Below are 14,273 nucleotides of genomic sequence, written 5' to 3'. Positions count from 1 at the left end.
TAGTACGATTTTAAACATAAAGCATATATATCTCTCTCTCTCTTCCTTCTCTATTAAAATTTTAAACTTTTAAAAGATTAAGTTTCAAAATTAACATTAATATATCTAACAATTATTATTACTTTCTTTCTATATGTAGTCTCACTTTCCATCCGTTGATTAGTTTTTTTTTATGTGGACTTTAAACTTTTAAAAGATTAATATTTAATTTTAATACTAAACTATTTATCAGTTATTATTATTTTTCTCTTTCTAAGCATTTTCTCTTTATGCATCCTTTAAAAATTTCTCTCTACTAAATCTTTTCCTATTTAATATTATCCACTTTTTCCCTAAAAATTAAATTGTTAATATGTTAAATTTAAATTATAATACTATAGAGTTTAATTAAGAGCCATAAAATTAGATTATGTATGTGTGTGTGTGTGTATATATATATATATATACATTTATGTAATTGAGTTTATTATAATTGTCATTAATATATTGATATCATATAATATATTATATTTACATTGCATAGTAATCTTTTTAATTAAATCATAATACTATTGAGTTTAGTTAGGTATTATGAGATTAGATTATGTGTGTATATATATACACATGTAATTGAGTTAATTATAATTATAATTAATATATTGATATCATATAATATCTTGAATTTGTATCATATGGTAATCTTTTTAATTAAATCATAATACTATTAAATTTAGTTAAGAGTCATGAAATTAGATTAAACATGTGTATAATATAAATATGATTTTTAATCAAATTTAATCCTTAAAAATTTATAAATGTAATAATAAATATGATAAAATTTTAATTATACATTATATTGTACCATTAGGCTTTTATTGTAGTAAATTATTTATATAAAATAAAAGTTAAAATTTAAAAATAAAAATTAATAAATTAAAAAAAAAATAAAAATATGATGTGAGACTTGTCTCACATAGGATAGAAGGGGTTGGGGGGGGTGGGAGAGAGGTTGAGTGGCTTCCCTTTTTTAAGGTAAGCCACTCACCCACCCACCCCCCAAAAAAAAATTTAAATGCCTTTTTTTTTTATTGGAGCCCAAATAGGCTCTTTAGTATTTTTTTTTTAATTTTAAATTTATTTTAATTAAGACTAAATAAATTTTAATTATAATTAATTTAATTTTTAATTTACTTTTATTTAAATTTAATTTTATTTTAATATAATAATATTAACAAACTTGAGTGGAGCTCGAATTTGAACTTGAGTTTAGTTTATAAACAATCCGAATTCGAACTTGGTTCGTTTATATTATAAATGAGTTTGATACGAGTTTGAATCGAGCTTGAGTTTAATATATATGTAACAAGTCAAGCTCGAGCTTTTGAATATTGAAACTCGAATCGAGCTCGAGCCGTAAAAAAAATATAACAAGCCGAGCTTGAACTATTTAAAGCTCGGTCGGCTTGATTCATTTGCACTCGTATTTATTATTGCATATTAAAAGGATATTTTTTGAAATAAAATGATAATTTAAAGATCTTATTGTAATAAATTAAAATTAAATGAGTAGAATAAAATAATTATCTAAATTATGAGATAATTAATGTAATTTACCCAATGCATCACATAAAAGTTGTAATCAGCAAAGGGCATATGCCCTGCTCCTGAGATTACTAATTGTGCAGGATTCTTAACATAAAACAATTTTAGATTGACCCAAAACAACATCCTAAATCGCAAAATGAATAAACATGTTACCATTGGTTGAAAATTAATTGGTGGAAAGCTCAAGATTTCTACCACGATCTGAGGGCAATTTTAATATAAAAATATCTTAGATAAACTACAATTTAGCCTCTAAAGTTTAACAAAAGATACAACTTAATCCTAGTCCCTAAGATTTTATTTTCTTAATGATTTAATCTTTAAGATTTTATTTTATTAACAATTTAATCTCCATAATTTTAAAATATGAATCCCATTAAATTTAAAATTTTATATTTAAATTATTAAAATATGAATTAATTAATTTAAGATCCTTAAAAATTTTGATTAATTATAAATCATTTATATATTTTTAAATTAATTTTTAAATATTATAACTATTTATAAATAAGTATTCATAATTTTGCAAAATTTTATTTGTTATTATTTTAATAATATATCTATATATTTATTAATTTATAATATATTATATTGTTATTATAAAAAAAAATATGAATATGCACCAAATTGCTATTTAAATTAAAACTTAAAAGACTAAATTATTTCTAAATTGAAAACAGAATTTAAAACATTTTAGTATTTTTGTTAAATTTAATAGGGAATTAACAATAATTCTAATAATACGAACTAACCCATAGACTTACTAAAATATCGAGAACTAAATTACTTGATATTAAAATCAAAGAAACTAATTATAAGTTTAATCAAATATCAAAGACTAAATTACCAATAAAATAAAATCTTAGAAGTTAAATTGTTTTCAAATTGAAAATAGAATTGAGAGTATTTTAGTAATTTTTACTAGAATTAATAGTTAATTGAAATTCTAACAGCAGATACTATATTGTAAATTTTATAAACTAAATTACTTAATTTTGAAAATACAGAGACTAAATTATAGTTTACCCAAATATCTTTGTTCACACCATACGTACATGATAAACAAGTATATAAGAGCAAAACAAGCACAAACACTACAAGTTATTACAAGCTGAAGGAGACGATTCATTGCGGAAAACATTATTAAGAACTTCCAATTCAACGAGCAGAAAACATAATCATTATGGAAACCTTGAAGTGCAGCTAATCTTATGTCTTCTTGAAGTGCAGCTAATCTTATGTCTTCCCCAGTTTACACAATTTGCAATTCTTTTCATAATCCAAAACTCAAAGAGCTGGTACCATTATAACTTTAAGAGAACTCCTTGATCACTGTCAAACTCCTTGATCACTGTCATCAAAGTAATTTCGACTTCAACAATCACAGTATTATCAAGTATGAATCCCTTTGATGCATCATTGAGATCGCTGAGAGGTATAAGCTTTGTGAAACCCCAATTATTGGCGGAAGTGCAGAATTTATTATTAGCTACAAGACAAGGTAGATTTAAGTTACCCCATAAAAACTGAAGAAAACAAAATTTCTGAAATAAAATAGACTTTTTCACAGTTCAATGCCATTCACCTTTTTGCTCACGATGAACTCCAAAAAGTTGATCCCTCACACGCAGGATGAATCCAGTATAGAGCTTTTGTCCAGAGTAAAAAGGTTTTGAATCCTCCAAGTGTAAAAACATGGACAAGCATTTGCCTTTCTCTTCTGAATACCCATTGGGATAAAGCGTCAAACTCCTAAATAAAATTGAAAAGATATCAAATTATGGCTTGTTTAGCAACAATGAAGTTATTTCATATAAATTTTGAAGCTAAAAGTTGCATCTTTGTCACATACCATTTGTATCCACCAATAACAAACACCTGAGATGTATATCCTACTTGGTTCCAATCTGAAAACTTTTGAATTTTCCAAGTGTAGGTATTGCTATTAGCAAGCTCCTTCACAATAGATACGCACTCACCTTTGGTAGTACGTTCTATAACAAAAATCTCAGCACCAAATATGCAACAATCATCAACAAGGTATCCATTTGAGGCATCATTAAAAGCACTGAGAGAAACTAATTTGTCAAAACCCCATTCTGTTTTCGCTCCACGAAAACGCCTTACCTTGCCCTTTGCATCTGTCCGAATATATATACAGACAATTCAGTAAATTGATAAGCACATATAAGCAGTTGAATCATGAGAGACTATCAGCATAAACTTAGTATACCTTGAACAACCAAATACTTATCCTGAATTTGATTATAAACAAACAACTTGAAGTACACATTAACCTCTTTATGCAAGGCGAATGCATTTGATTCGGCTAGTACTAAATACAGAGAAACATGTTCATTCTTGTCATTTCCTTTCTTGTTTCCTTTAGGATAAAGAGACAACCTCCTGCGCCACAGGTGAAAACAAGGAATGCAGAGTAATGTAAAACAACAACAACAACAACTAACCGTTCAAGCTAGTTGGGTCGGCCATATGGGTTTTTTTTGCCATGCAGCGGTGTTAGACACCAAATCCGCGAAAAGCATATCAATATAATAATAATAATAATAATAATAATAATAATAATTAAAAAATTAAAACCCACCATTTGTGTCCACCAACTTCAAAATCACTGGATTCATAGCTTTCTACCTTTGCATTAGAAAGGTAAGAGAAGTTTTCAATCTTGAATATGTAGTGAGCTGGTGGAAGATCCCTTAGTTCCTTTATTACTTCTGTTGATTAAGCATAAAAAAATGAAAAAAAAAAATTTAATTTTTTTAGTTTCCCAGAATCTGTATTCATCTACAAAACCTGATGATTCTTCAATAATTTTGAAGAGGGTATCAATACCTGTTTGTTCCTCTTTGATAGCAAGTTCACCGATCTCTTCTTCCACAACTGCTTTTACTTCTTCTTTGGCAGTAAGTTCATTGATCACTTCTTCCATGTCTGCTCTTACTTTTTTTCATTCTCTCTTTACTTTCCTTTTAGGGGAAACAGAGCGTGAGATGCGAAAGAAAATGTGTACGATCCGGGCGGGTTCCGGGTTGGAACGCGGGTTTCAGGTAGAAAACCGCATAGCGAAAAGTTTTTTATTTAAAAAAATTACTTATTGTTTTATTTTTAGTATGTAAAGTATTTAATTAGTCAAACGAGAGAAAATTTAAAATTATGAAACAAAATAGATATATTGTTGAAGTGATAAAGATTGAATAGTTTGATTTGAAATTTTAAAACAATGAGAGGAACTAAAAAGTTAATAAATTAAAAAATAAAAAATTATTTTAAAATAGAAAAATTAAATATTTAATTTTTTTTAAATACAAAAACTAATAATAATTTTTCAAAATCAAAATTACGAAGTCTTTCAATTTTAATTTTAATATAATTTTATTTCAACTTAAATTTTATTTAAATTAAAATTTTTCAATTTTTAGAAAAGGAGATTTTATTTTAAATAGAGTTAAACAGTAAATTTTATTTCAATTACAATTAATTTTAACTGATTTCAGTTACAAATTGATCAAGTCCGATTTAATTTCATATCAAATTATAACTGAATTTGACATAGAATCGTTTTTGTTTATGCTATTGACAAAAATAATAATTCAAATATAAAAGCTGAAATTATTAAAATATAATTTTATAATATATTTAATATATCTTAATCATAAAAACTTTTAAATAAATAATTTTATGTTATCTCTTTAATTACATTTAAAATAATATTTTTTAAAATAAATTTAAACTATTATACTAAATAAGCTGTTAATAAAGTCGAAGCTCCAATAAAAATTGATTAAACCTAATAGGTTGCTTCCATTTTGTTTACTTTTAGCTTATGGATTTTATAAAGGCCAAAAAAAAAAAATTTGGTACCCTTCAACTATTAATATTTTAAGAATTTTTGTAGGATTAAAATTATGATTTTATTTAGGCCAAAAAACTTTTTAAGCCTATGGTAATTACATATAAAATCAAATAAGTTTTTATCAATTTAGTTGATTCATTTAAAACATTAATAATCACTTTTAGAGTCAAACAAGCCCTTGACAATTATTAGTATAATCAAATAAGCTTGTATCAATTTAGTTAATCTATTTAAGTTTCCAACTATTACTTTTAAGTGAAAACATTGAAAATTTAGATAAAAAATGCTTAATATCTATCAAGTGACTTACACGTGAACAGATGTTTAGTTGACATACATTTTTGTTATATAACTTAAAAGCTAAACTCTTTATTGCTCTCTCTTGCTATTTCTTTTTGCGATTTAATTCAATCAATAAAAGATAAATTATTAAAAATTATATACTATTATTGTCATTTAGTGCTGAATGCAGTACGTTTCTGCATATCTCTTATTAGTTATAGAAGAGGAGTTTATAACCCAATGGCATTGGACATGCTAGACTTCAGTTCAATAGAGAACAAATAACATCAAGTGTGGGTTTGTGAAAATGAATTTTTGATTCATATATGGATCAATTAAATTAGTAATAACTTATTTGACTATAAGAATAACTGTCAATGACTTAAAAAGATAAATCAATTTGATAAAACTTATTTGACTCCAAAAATAATCGTCAGAGACTTAGACCCTATTCATATTAGCTGTTTTAGTAACTATCAACTGTTTTACTAGCTATTAGCTGTTAGATATTAGTTGTCAATGATTAGCTAATTATATAGCTATTAAAGTAGAAATATTTAATAAAAATAACTGTTGAATTAGCTGTTAAATATAAGAATAGTAGTAAAATTTTATTAACTTTAATCAAAATGCTCCCTCAACTTCTAAAAGTTATGAGAGATAGTTTTTTATCAATCATTCCCTTAACCTCTAAAAACTAATATAAGTACTATGTCACTAAATAATATAAATAAGAGAATATAATTATTTAATTTAATTGTTATATTAATTATTTTTAATTTATTACCTGAAAAAAGAAAAAGAAAAGTTCATCAATTAATCTGAATGTTTCTTTCGTTCTTTTGTTGGAAAAGGTGTAAGATTGATACGCTATATGTTCAAAATCTGTTAAATTTCTTACAACATCATAAATATTTTACAGTTTTAAATTTTTTTTCATTTATTAATTAGGAAATGGCATATAAGTATATTTTTATATTAATGACAATCTATCTATATTATAAGTGAAAAGGCGAAATGTTGGGATTCTCAAAACACTACAAAAAAAATAAATTAATTTTGCAATTAATTTTTACAATCGATTGAAATCTATTGCTATTAACAATTAATTTTACAATTGATTTATGATTTCAATTGTTTTAGTAAAATATTTAATTTTAAAAAATTTAGAAACTAATTCAAGAATTAGTTACTAAATAGGTTGCTATTAGTAATCGATTTATAATTGGTTGTTAAAATCAGTTGCTACTGGTAATTGATTTATAATCGATTACTAAATCAGTTGTTAATTAATATTAAAAAAATCTTAAATATACAATTAGCAACTGATTAAGAAATCAGATATTAAAATCGATTGCTAACAACAAATGATTTCGGGATATCAATTATTAAATTAAATAATTATTTTAATTGACTTCAAAATTAACAATTGATTTATAATTAGTTGCTAATAATAATCGATTTGCGAATCAATTGTTATTTATAACTAATTTTTTGTCGGTTGCAAATAGCAACGATTTTTGTAACCAATTATCAATTGGTTGATAAATTTTTAATTTCAAAAATTATTCCTCATTTTTTTTATTTGCAACCAATTTATAAATCATATTTAATTTTTTTTTTAATTTGATAATAATAATTTGCAACCAATTTTCAGTAATTTTCGAATCCTATATGGTAATTTTTTTTAGTAATTTATCTTATAAATATGTTTTTATATTTAAATTTTTTTAAATATTTTTTATAATAGTTATTATTAATAATTTTTTATAATATTTTTATATTAATTTTTTCTTTAGCTTTTTCAATTTGATTTAGTAAAAAGATAAATTTTTATGATTTGAAGCCACATAATCCTAAAATCTGTGCCAAAGCAAATGAAGTTATGCAAGTCCAACCACCCGAATTTGAGTCTCTTGAGCACTAGCCACCGTTATGTAATAAACTAGAGTAAGAACGTGAATCAGCGTGAATTGCGTAGGGTTATTTTATTTAAGTTGTCCAACTCTAATTTTTTTTTTATTTTAATTCTACTTAAAAAAAAAAGTCTAACTTATAATAGTAAAATTTTTAAATTAAAAATATAAAATTATCTTTTTACTCTCTATTCACAATCTAAAAAATAATATTATACTAATAAATTTTAAAATTTTTAAAGATAATAAACAATAAATAATAATTTATAAATTTATTTTGATTAAATATTAATTTAATATTAGTTAAAAAAAAAGAAAATAAATTTGAAAACTTGTTATTACATATTAAAATGATATTTTCTGAAATAAAATGATAATTTAAAGATCTTATTGTAATAAATTAAAATTGAGTAAAACAAAATAATTATCCAAATTATGAGATGGTTACTGCAATTTACCTAAATGCATCCCATAAAAGCTGTAATCAGCAAAGGGCATATGCCCTGCTCCTGAGATTACTAATTGTGCAGGATTCTTAACATAAAACAATTTTAGATCGACCCAATACAACATCCTAAATCGCAAAATGAATAAACATGTTACCATTAGTTGAAAATTAATTGGTTGAAAGCTCAAGATTTCTACCACGATCTGAGGACAATTTCAATATCAAAATACCTTGGATAAATTATAATTTAGCCTTCAAAATTTGACAAAAGATATAACTTAGCCTCTATTATTAAAATTTCATTAAATTAAAATTAATTTTAGTAAAAATAGTTAAAAAAATCTCCTTTATTTTTAATTTGAAAATAATTTAATTCCTAAAATTTTCTTTTCTTAATAATTTAATCTTTAAAATTTTATTTTATTAACAATTTAATCTCTTTAATTTTAAAATATGAATCCCATTAAATTTAAAATTTCAAATTTAAATTATTGAAATATGAATTAACTACTTTAAGGTCCTTAAAAATTTTGATTAACTACAAATCATTTATATATTTTTAAATTGATTTTTAAATATTATAACTATTTACAAATAAGTATTTATAACTTTGTAAAATTTTATTTGTTATTATTTTGATAATATATCTATATATTTATCAGTTTATAATATATTATATTGTTATTGTAAAAAAAAAAATATATATATGAATTAAATTAAAACTTAAAAGACTAAATTGTTTGTAGATTAAAAATAAAATTTAAAACATTTTAGTATTTTTGTTAAATGTAATGGAGAACTAACAATAGTTCTACCAATACGAATTAACTTGTATGGAGAACTAAATTGCTTAGTTTTAAAGTTAAAGGAATTAATTTATAAGTTTAACCAAATTTCAGAGACTAAATTATCAATAAAATAAAATCTTAAAAGTTAAATTATTTTCAAATTAAAAATAGAATTGCAGGCATTTTAGTAATTTTTAAAAATAGAATTGAAGGCATTTTAGTAATTTTTACTAGAATTAACAGCTAATTAAAATTCTAACGGTAGAGAATAAGTTATAAATTTTGTTAAATCTCATAAACTAAATTACTTAATTTTGAAAATACAGAGACTAAATTATAATTTATCCAAATATCTTTGTTCACATTATAGGTACATGATAAACAAGTATATAAGAGCAAAACAAGCACAAACACTACAAGTTATGACAAGCTGAAGGAGACATTTAATTGCGGAAAACATTATTAGGAACTTCCGATTCAACAACCAGAAAACATAAGCATTATGGAAACATTGAAGTGCAGCTAATCTTATGTCTTCCCCATCTTACACAATTTGCAATTCTTTTCATGATCCAAAACTCAAAGAGCTGGTACCATTATAACTTTAAGAGAACTCCTTGATCACTGTCATCAAAGTAATTTCGACTTCAACAATCACAGCATCATCTAGTATGAATCCCTTCGATGCATCATTGAGATCGCTGAGAGGTATAAGCTTTGTGACACCCCAATTATTGGCAGAAGTGCAGAATTTATTATTAGCTACAAGACGGTAAATTTAAGTTACCCCATAAAAACTAAAGAAAACAAAATTTCTGAAATAAAATAGACTTTTTCACAGTTCAACGCCATTCACCTTTTTGCTCACGATGAACTCCAAAAAGTTGATCCCTCAAACGCAGGATGAATCCAGTATAGAGCTTTTGTCCAGAGTTAAAAGGTTTTGAATCCTCCAAGTGTAAAAACATGGACAAGCATTTGCCTTTCTCTTCTGAATACCCATTGGGATAAAGCGTCAAACTCCTAAACAAGATTGAAAAGATATCAAATTATGGCTTGTTTAGCAACAATGAAGTTATTTCATATAAATTTTGAAGCTAAAAGATGCATCTTTGTCACATACCATTTGTATCCACCAATAACAAACACCGGAGATGTATATCCTGCTTGGTTGCAATTTGAAAACTTTTGAATTTTCCAAGTGTAGGTATAGCTGTTAGCAAGCTCCTTCACAATAGACACGCACTCACCTTTACTAGTACGTTCCATAACAAAAATCTCAGCACCAAATATGCAACAATCATCAACAAGATATCCATTTGAGGCATCATTAAAAGCATTGAGAGAAACTAATTTGTCAAAACCCCATTCTGTTTTCGCTCCACGAAAACGCCTTACCTTGTCCTTTGCATCTGTCCAAATATTGAAAGCATACATACAGACAATTCAGAAAATTGATGAGCGCATATAAAGAGTTGAATCATGAGAGACTATCAGCATAAACTTAGTATACCTTGTACAACCAAATACTTATCCTGAATTTGATTATAAACAAACAACTTGAAGTGCACATTTATCTCTTTATGCATGGGGACTGCATTTGATTCGGCTAGTACTAAATACAGAGAAACATGTTCATTCTTGTCATTTACTTTCTTGTTTCCTTTAGGGTAAAGAGACAACCTCCTGCACCACAGATGAAAACAAGGAATGCAGAGTAATGTAAAACAACAACACTAACTGTTCAAACTAGTTAGGTTGGCCATATGGGTTTTTTTCGCCATTCAGTGGCGTTAGACACCAAATCCACGAAAAGTATATCAATATAATAATAATAATAACAATAATAATAATAATAATAAGAAGAATTAAAAAAAAATTAAAACCCACCATTTGTATCCACCAACTTCAAAATCACTGGATTCATAGCTTTCTACCTTTGCATTAGAAAGGTAAGAGAAGTTTTCAATCTTGAATATGTAGTGAGCTGGTGGAAGATCCCTTAGTTCCCTTATTATTTCTGTTGATTAAGCATAAAAAAATGAAGAAAAAAATTTTTTATTTTTCGAGGATCAGTATTCATCTACAAAATCTAATGATTCTTCAATAATTTTGAAATGGGTATCAATACCTGTTTGTTCTTCTTTGATAGCAAGTTCACCGATCTCTTTTTCCACAACTGCTTTTACTTCTTCTTCGGCAGTAAGTTCATTGATCACTTCTTCCATGGCTGCTCTTACTTTCATCATTCTCTCTTCACTTTCCCTTTCGGTTAAACAGAGCATCTGGTGTGAAAGAAAATGTATACGACCCGGGCGGGTTCCGGGTTGGAACGCGGGTTTCATTATGGAAAGGTATTAATAGAAAAATTATTATTTAATTTTTGTATTTTAATAAAATTTATTATTTAATGTTTATATTGAAAATGTTTTTATTTATAGTTTGTAAATTATTTAATTTATTTCTTAATTTTTTTTTGTTAATTGAAAAAAAATAATTATATGTCACACATTACCCCTCCGTAAGGTATAACATGATCCCGTATTATACCTAAAGAATTACTGAATTTTGCCTACCGATAACTCATTAAATATACTACAAAAGATTTTAAACAAATTTAATTTATTTTAAAATGAAAAGTGATGATCAAATATTATTAAAAAGCCTTTAGTTAAATTATATGTCATAAATAAATATTTTAATAAATTTGATTTTCTGTAAATTTTATAAAAATTTTGACAGAGTGTCGGCTGTAATTTGAGAAAATAGTTCTTTAAAACCTGAAAATAAAGCACTTCCAATAAAATTTTTTCAATCTCAATTTCAATATTCCTCAATTCACCACAATCTCAATGCATTTTCAATATCCATCAATACTCAATTCAACACAATTTAAAATAAACATCAATTTTATTTAATGTGTCCAATATAAACACAAAAGTCTAAATTTTACAGAAAAGAAAACTAAATAATATCATTACAGATTATACTGTACAATTGCTCAACTGGTACAAAAGATACATATAAATAAAAATATTTACATCAAACTAAATGATAAGAGTATAACTAATATACCCGTACAAAAATCCTCAAGCTGTGCTTTTGTCACTGTAGCAGCTCACTCTGCTACTTTGTCCTTTCCCTTATCTGCGATAGCAAATAAAAGCTATCGCTGAGTAACTTTTACTCAGTCGTGCACAATAAAAATTTAAAGTTGTTGAACATAAAAGCATACATTGATAACACATATTTAAATCCTTTCACAATCACATTTTATGAAATTGATGTCAACTTTTACAATACCATTTTATCAAAATAATTTATAAATCACAGTGTTGCCAATCAATACACAACTTAGATCATGATACAAAATTTTCAATCGATGTCGTGTTATACACCACGACAAGGCAATCTCAACCCCATTAATCGAAATCAATGAGGGAGGTGGCTAGCTAGCTATATGAGTACTCATCCAATCTCAACCTCAAACTAGGAAGCCAGATAGGGAGGAATATAACCAATCTCAACCCCATAAATGGAGGAGGAATACAACAATACTATCATGTTAAGTGTGAATCCAAAACTAAATTCAAAATCATATTATTCAAATATTTCATGCAAAACACTAATCAATTTTCATTTCAAATTCACATTTACAAAGTAGGCAACGCAACATTTCTCAAAGCATTATTTAGCATAAATTGTTCTAAAATGTGTTCAAATAATTTTCTAATAGTAAACCAAAAGTGAAAAGTTATTATGTATAAACCTCTAATAAGTCGCCTCTCTGCCTTGACTCACTTGTTCCCTATCCTTTTCAGTATCTTTTTCTACTGAAATATACAATTTAAAGCATTTTAATATTCATTCAACTCATTTCCCATAATGGATTTAACAATTAAATTTATGCACACTAAATTTTCCTTATAAGTTTCCTCCAAGGTTTGAATTCTTTGTAAGTGTTATGTTTATGGTTACTATTCATTTGACCAATTGGTCAACATATTGACTTTCTCATATTAAATAGGTATACTAATTCTAATCATCACCACATATCACATTTTAAGTCACATTTTTATTGGCATTGATTGCCAAATTAAATTCAAAATTTCCTAGGAGGAATTATAAATTTTCAGTTTTGGGTCACTTGATTTTACTGTTCCATTGGACCTTTTACAGTGAAAATTTGGCCAACTTTCCTTCATCAAAGTTGTTCCTTAATGTCTTAGCTTTAATTCCATTTTTTAATCGCTCCATTTGGAGTTTTGTAGCTCAAGTTATACTATTTCTAATATGGCTGGCCAAATTGATAAAATCAAGAATTCTGGGCACAATTCTGGTTCTGGCAGATTTGAGGGACCAACTTTGGTTGACAATTTGACTAGGTTATGGTCAGAATTTGGGTTTGTATTTTTTATGAAAATTATTCTACTATGTCTAAGCTTTCCATTGGCATAAAAATCAAGTCATTTGGACCTTTCTACACCAAGTTATGACCATTTGAATAAGTACTATTCATATGGTCAATTCTGTACAGTAGCAGATGTGTAATCCAAATTCAACCTAATTTTTCACCAACTTAAGGTCAGTTTTAGGGCTAGGTTTTTACATGAAAATTGTAGCTTTGGGTCTTAATTTGCATCTCCAATTAGCCTAACACCAATTGGAGTAACAGAATTTGAGTTATACTCATTTGAAGGGGCATGGGTCAAGCTGCCAGAATTGACCCTTACACATACACCATTCAATTTTAGTTTCAATCATTCAATCACATTCCAATTCACACCAATTGACCAATTTAAGCCTCAATTAGGTCAATTTGCACCGATTCACCAAATCTCCAAAATTTCTCCTAAATTTCTAATTGTCAAGAACCCTAATTTCCCAATTGATTAATTCATACCTAATTCACTACACTAATCACTTTCACATAGTTAGTTAAGCCTAATTACATACTTAATTCCATTTAATTCACTTCAATAACACTTTCCTCTTGGTTGGCCAAAATTCATGGGATTCCATACTTACATGATTTTTTTCAATTTTGCTAAGTTAATTCTACTTATTCAATTCCCTCTCCATACATATTACTTAATTTAAAAGGAAAGAAAGACTTACCTCACTTGATGAATTTCAATCTTCTTAAATTCTTCACTTTTCTTCAATTTTCTTTCTCCCAATCACCTTACCAAGACCCAAAAGCAAGGTTTGATTAAGAGAACTAGAAAAATTATGGCTAAAATAGGTGATTATTCAAGCTCAAAATGAGCTTTAATGGTGGATTTGTGAAAGAGGAAGATAGAGAGGGGTTGACGGCAACACAAGGAAGGAGAAGACTTTTCTCTTTTTTTTTTTTTTTTTCCTTTTATTTATTTCCTTTT

At 26.2% G+C, this 14,273-nt stretch overlaps 2 protein-coding genes across 2 annotated transcripts; both read right to left on the bottom strand.

Moving 5' to 3' along the window:
* Nucleotides 1-2,577: 2,577 nt before the first annotated feature.
* Nucleotides 2,578-4,615, bottom strand: LOC110645119 (uncharacterized). Its single transcript, XM_021798163.2, has 6 exons — nt 4,438-4,615; nt 4,190-4,319; nt 3,818-3,990; nt 3,437-3,725; nt 3,170-3,336; nt 2,578-3,073 (listed from the first exon to the last, which is right to left on the bottom strand). The coding sequence occupies exons 1-6, from the start codon at nt 4,532-4,534 to the stop codon at nt 2,889-2,891; spliced, it is 1,041 nt and encodes a 346-aa protein (XP_021653855.2). The 5' UTR covers nt 4,535-4,615; the 3' UTR covers nt 2,578-2,888.
* Nucleotides 4,616-9,204: 4,589 nt separating this feature from the next.
* On the bottom strand, nt 9,205-11,232 carry LOC110645110 (uncharacterized). Its single transcript, XM_021798153.2, has 6 exons — nt 11,024-11,232; nt 10,783-10,912; nt 10,406-10,578; nt 10,016-10,304; nt 9,749-9,915; nt 9,205-9,654 (listed from the first exon to the last, which is right to left on the bottom strand). The coding sequence occupies exons 1-6, from the start codon at nt 11,175-11,177 to the stop codon at nt 9,497-9,499; spliced, it is 1,071 nt and encodes a 356-aa protein (XP_021653845.2). The 5' UTR covers nt 11,178-11,232; the 3' UTR covers nt 9,205-9,496.
* Nucleotides 11,233-14,273: the final 3,041 nt, after the last annotated feature.

Source organism: Hevea brasiliensis, chromosome 8 (genome assembly GCF_030052815.1).
Source record: "Hevea brasiliensis isolate MT/VB/25A 57/8 chromosome 8, ASM3005281v1, whole genome shotgun sequence".
NCBI classification, from domain to species: Eukaryota; Viridiplantae; Streptophyta; class Magnoliopsida; order Malpighiales; family Euphorbiaceae; genus Hevea; species Hevea brasiliensis.
Note: the sequence above shows the minus strand (reverse complement) of the source record. Positions and strands in the feature narration are given on the sequence as shown.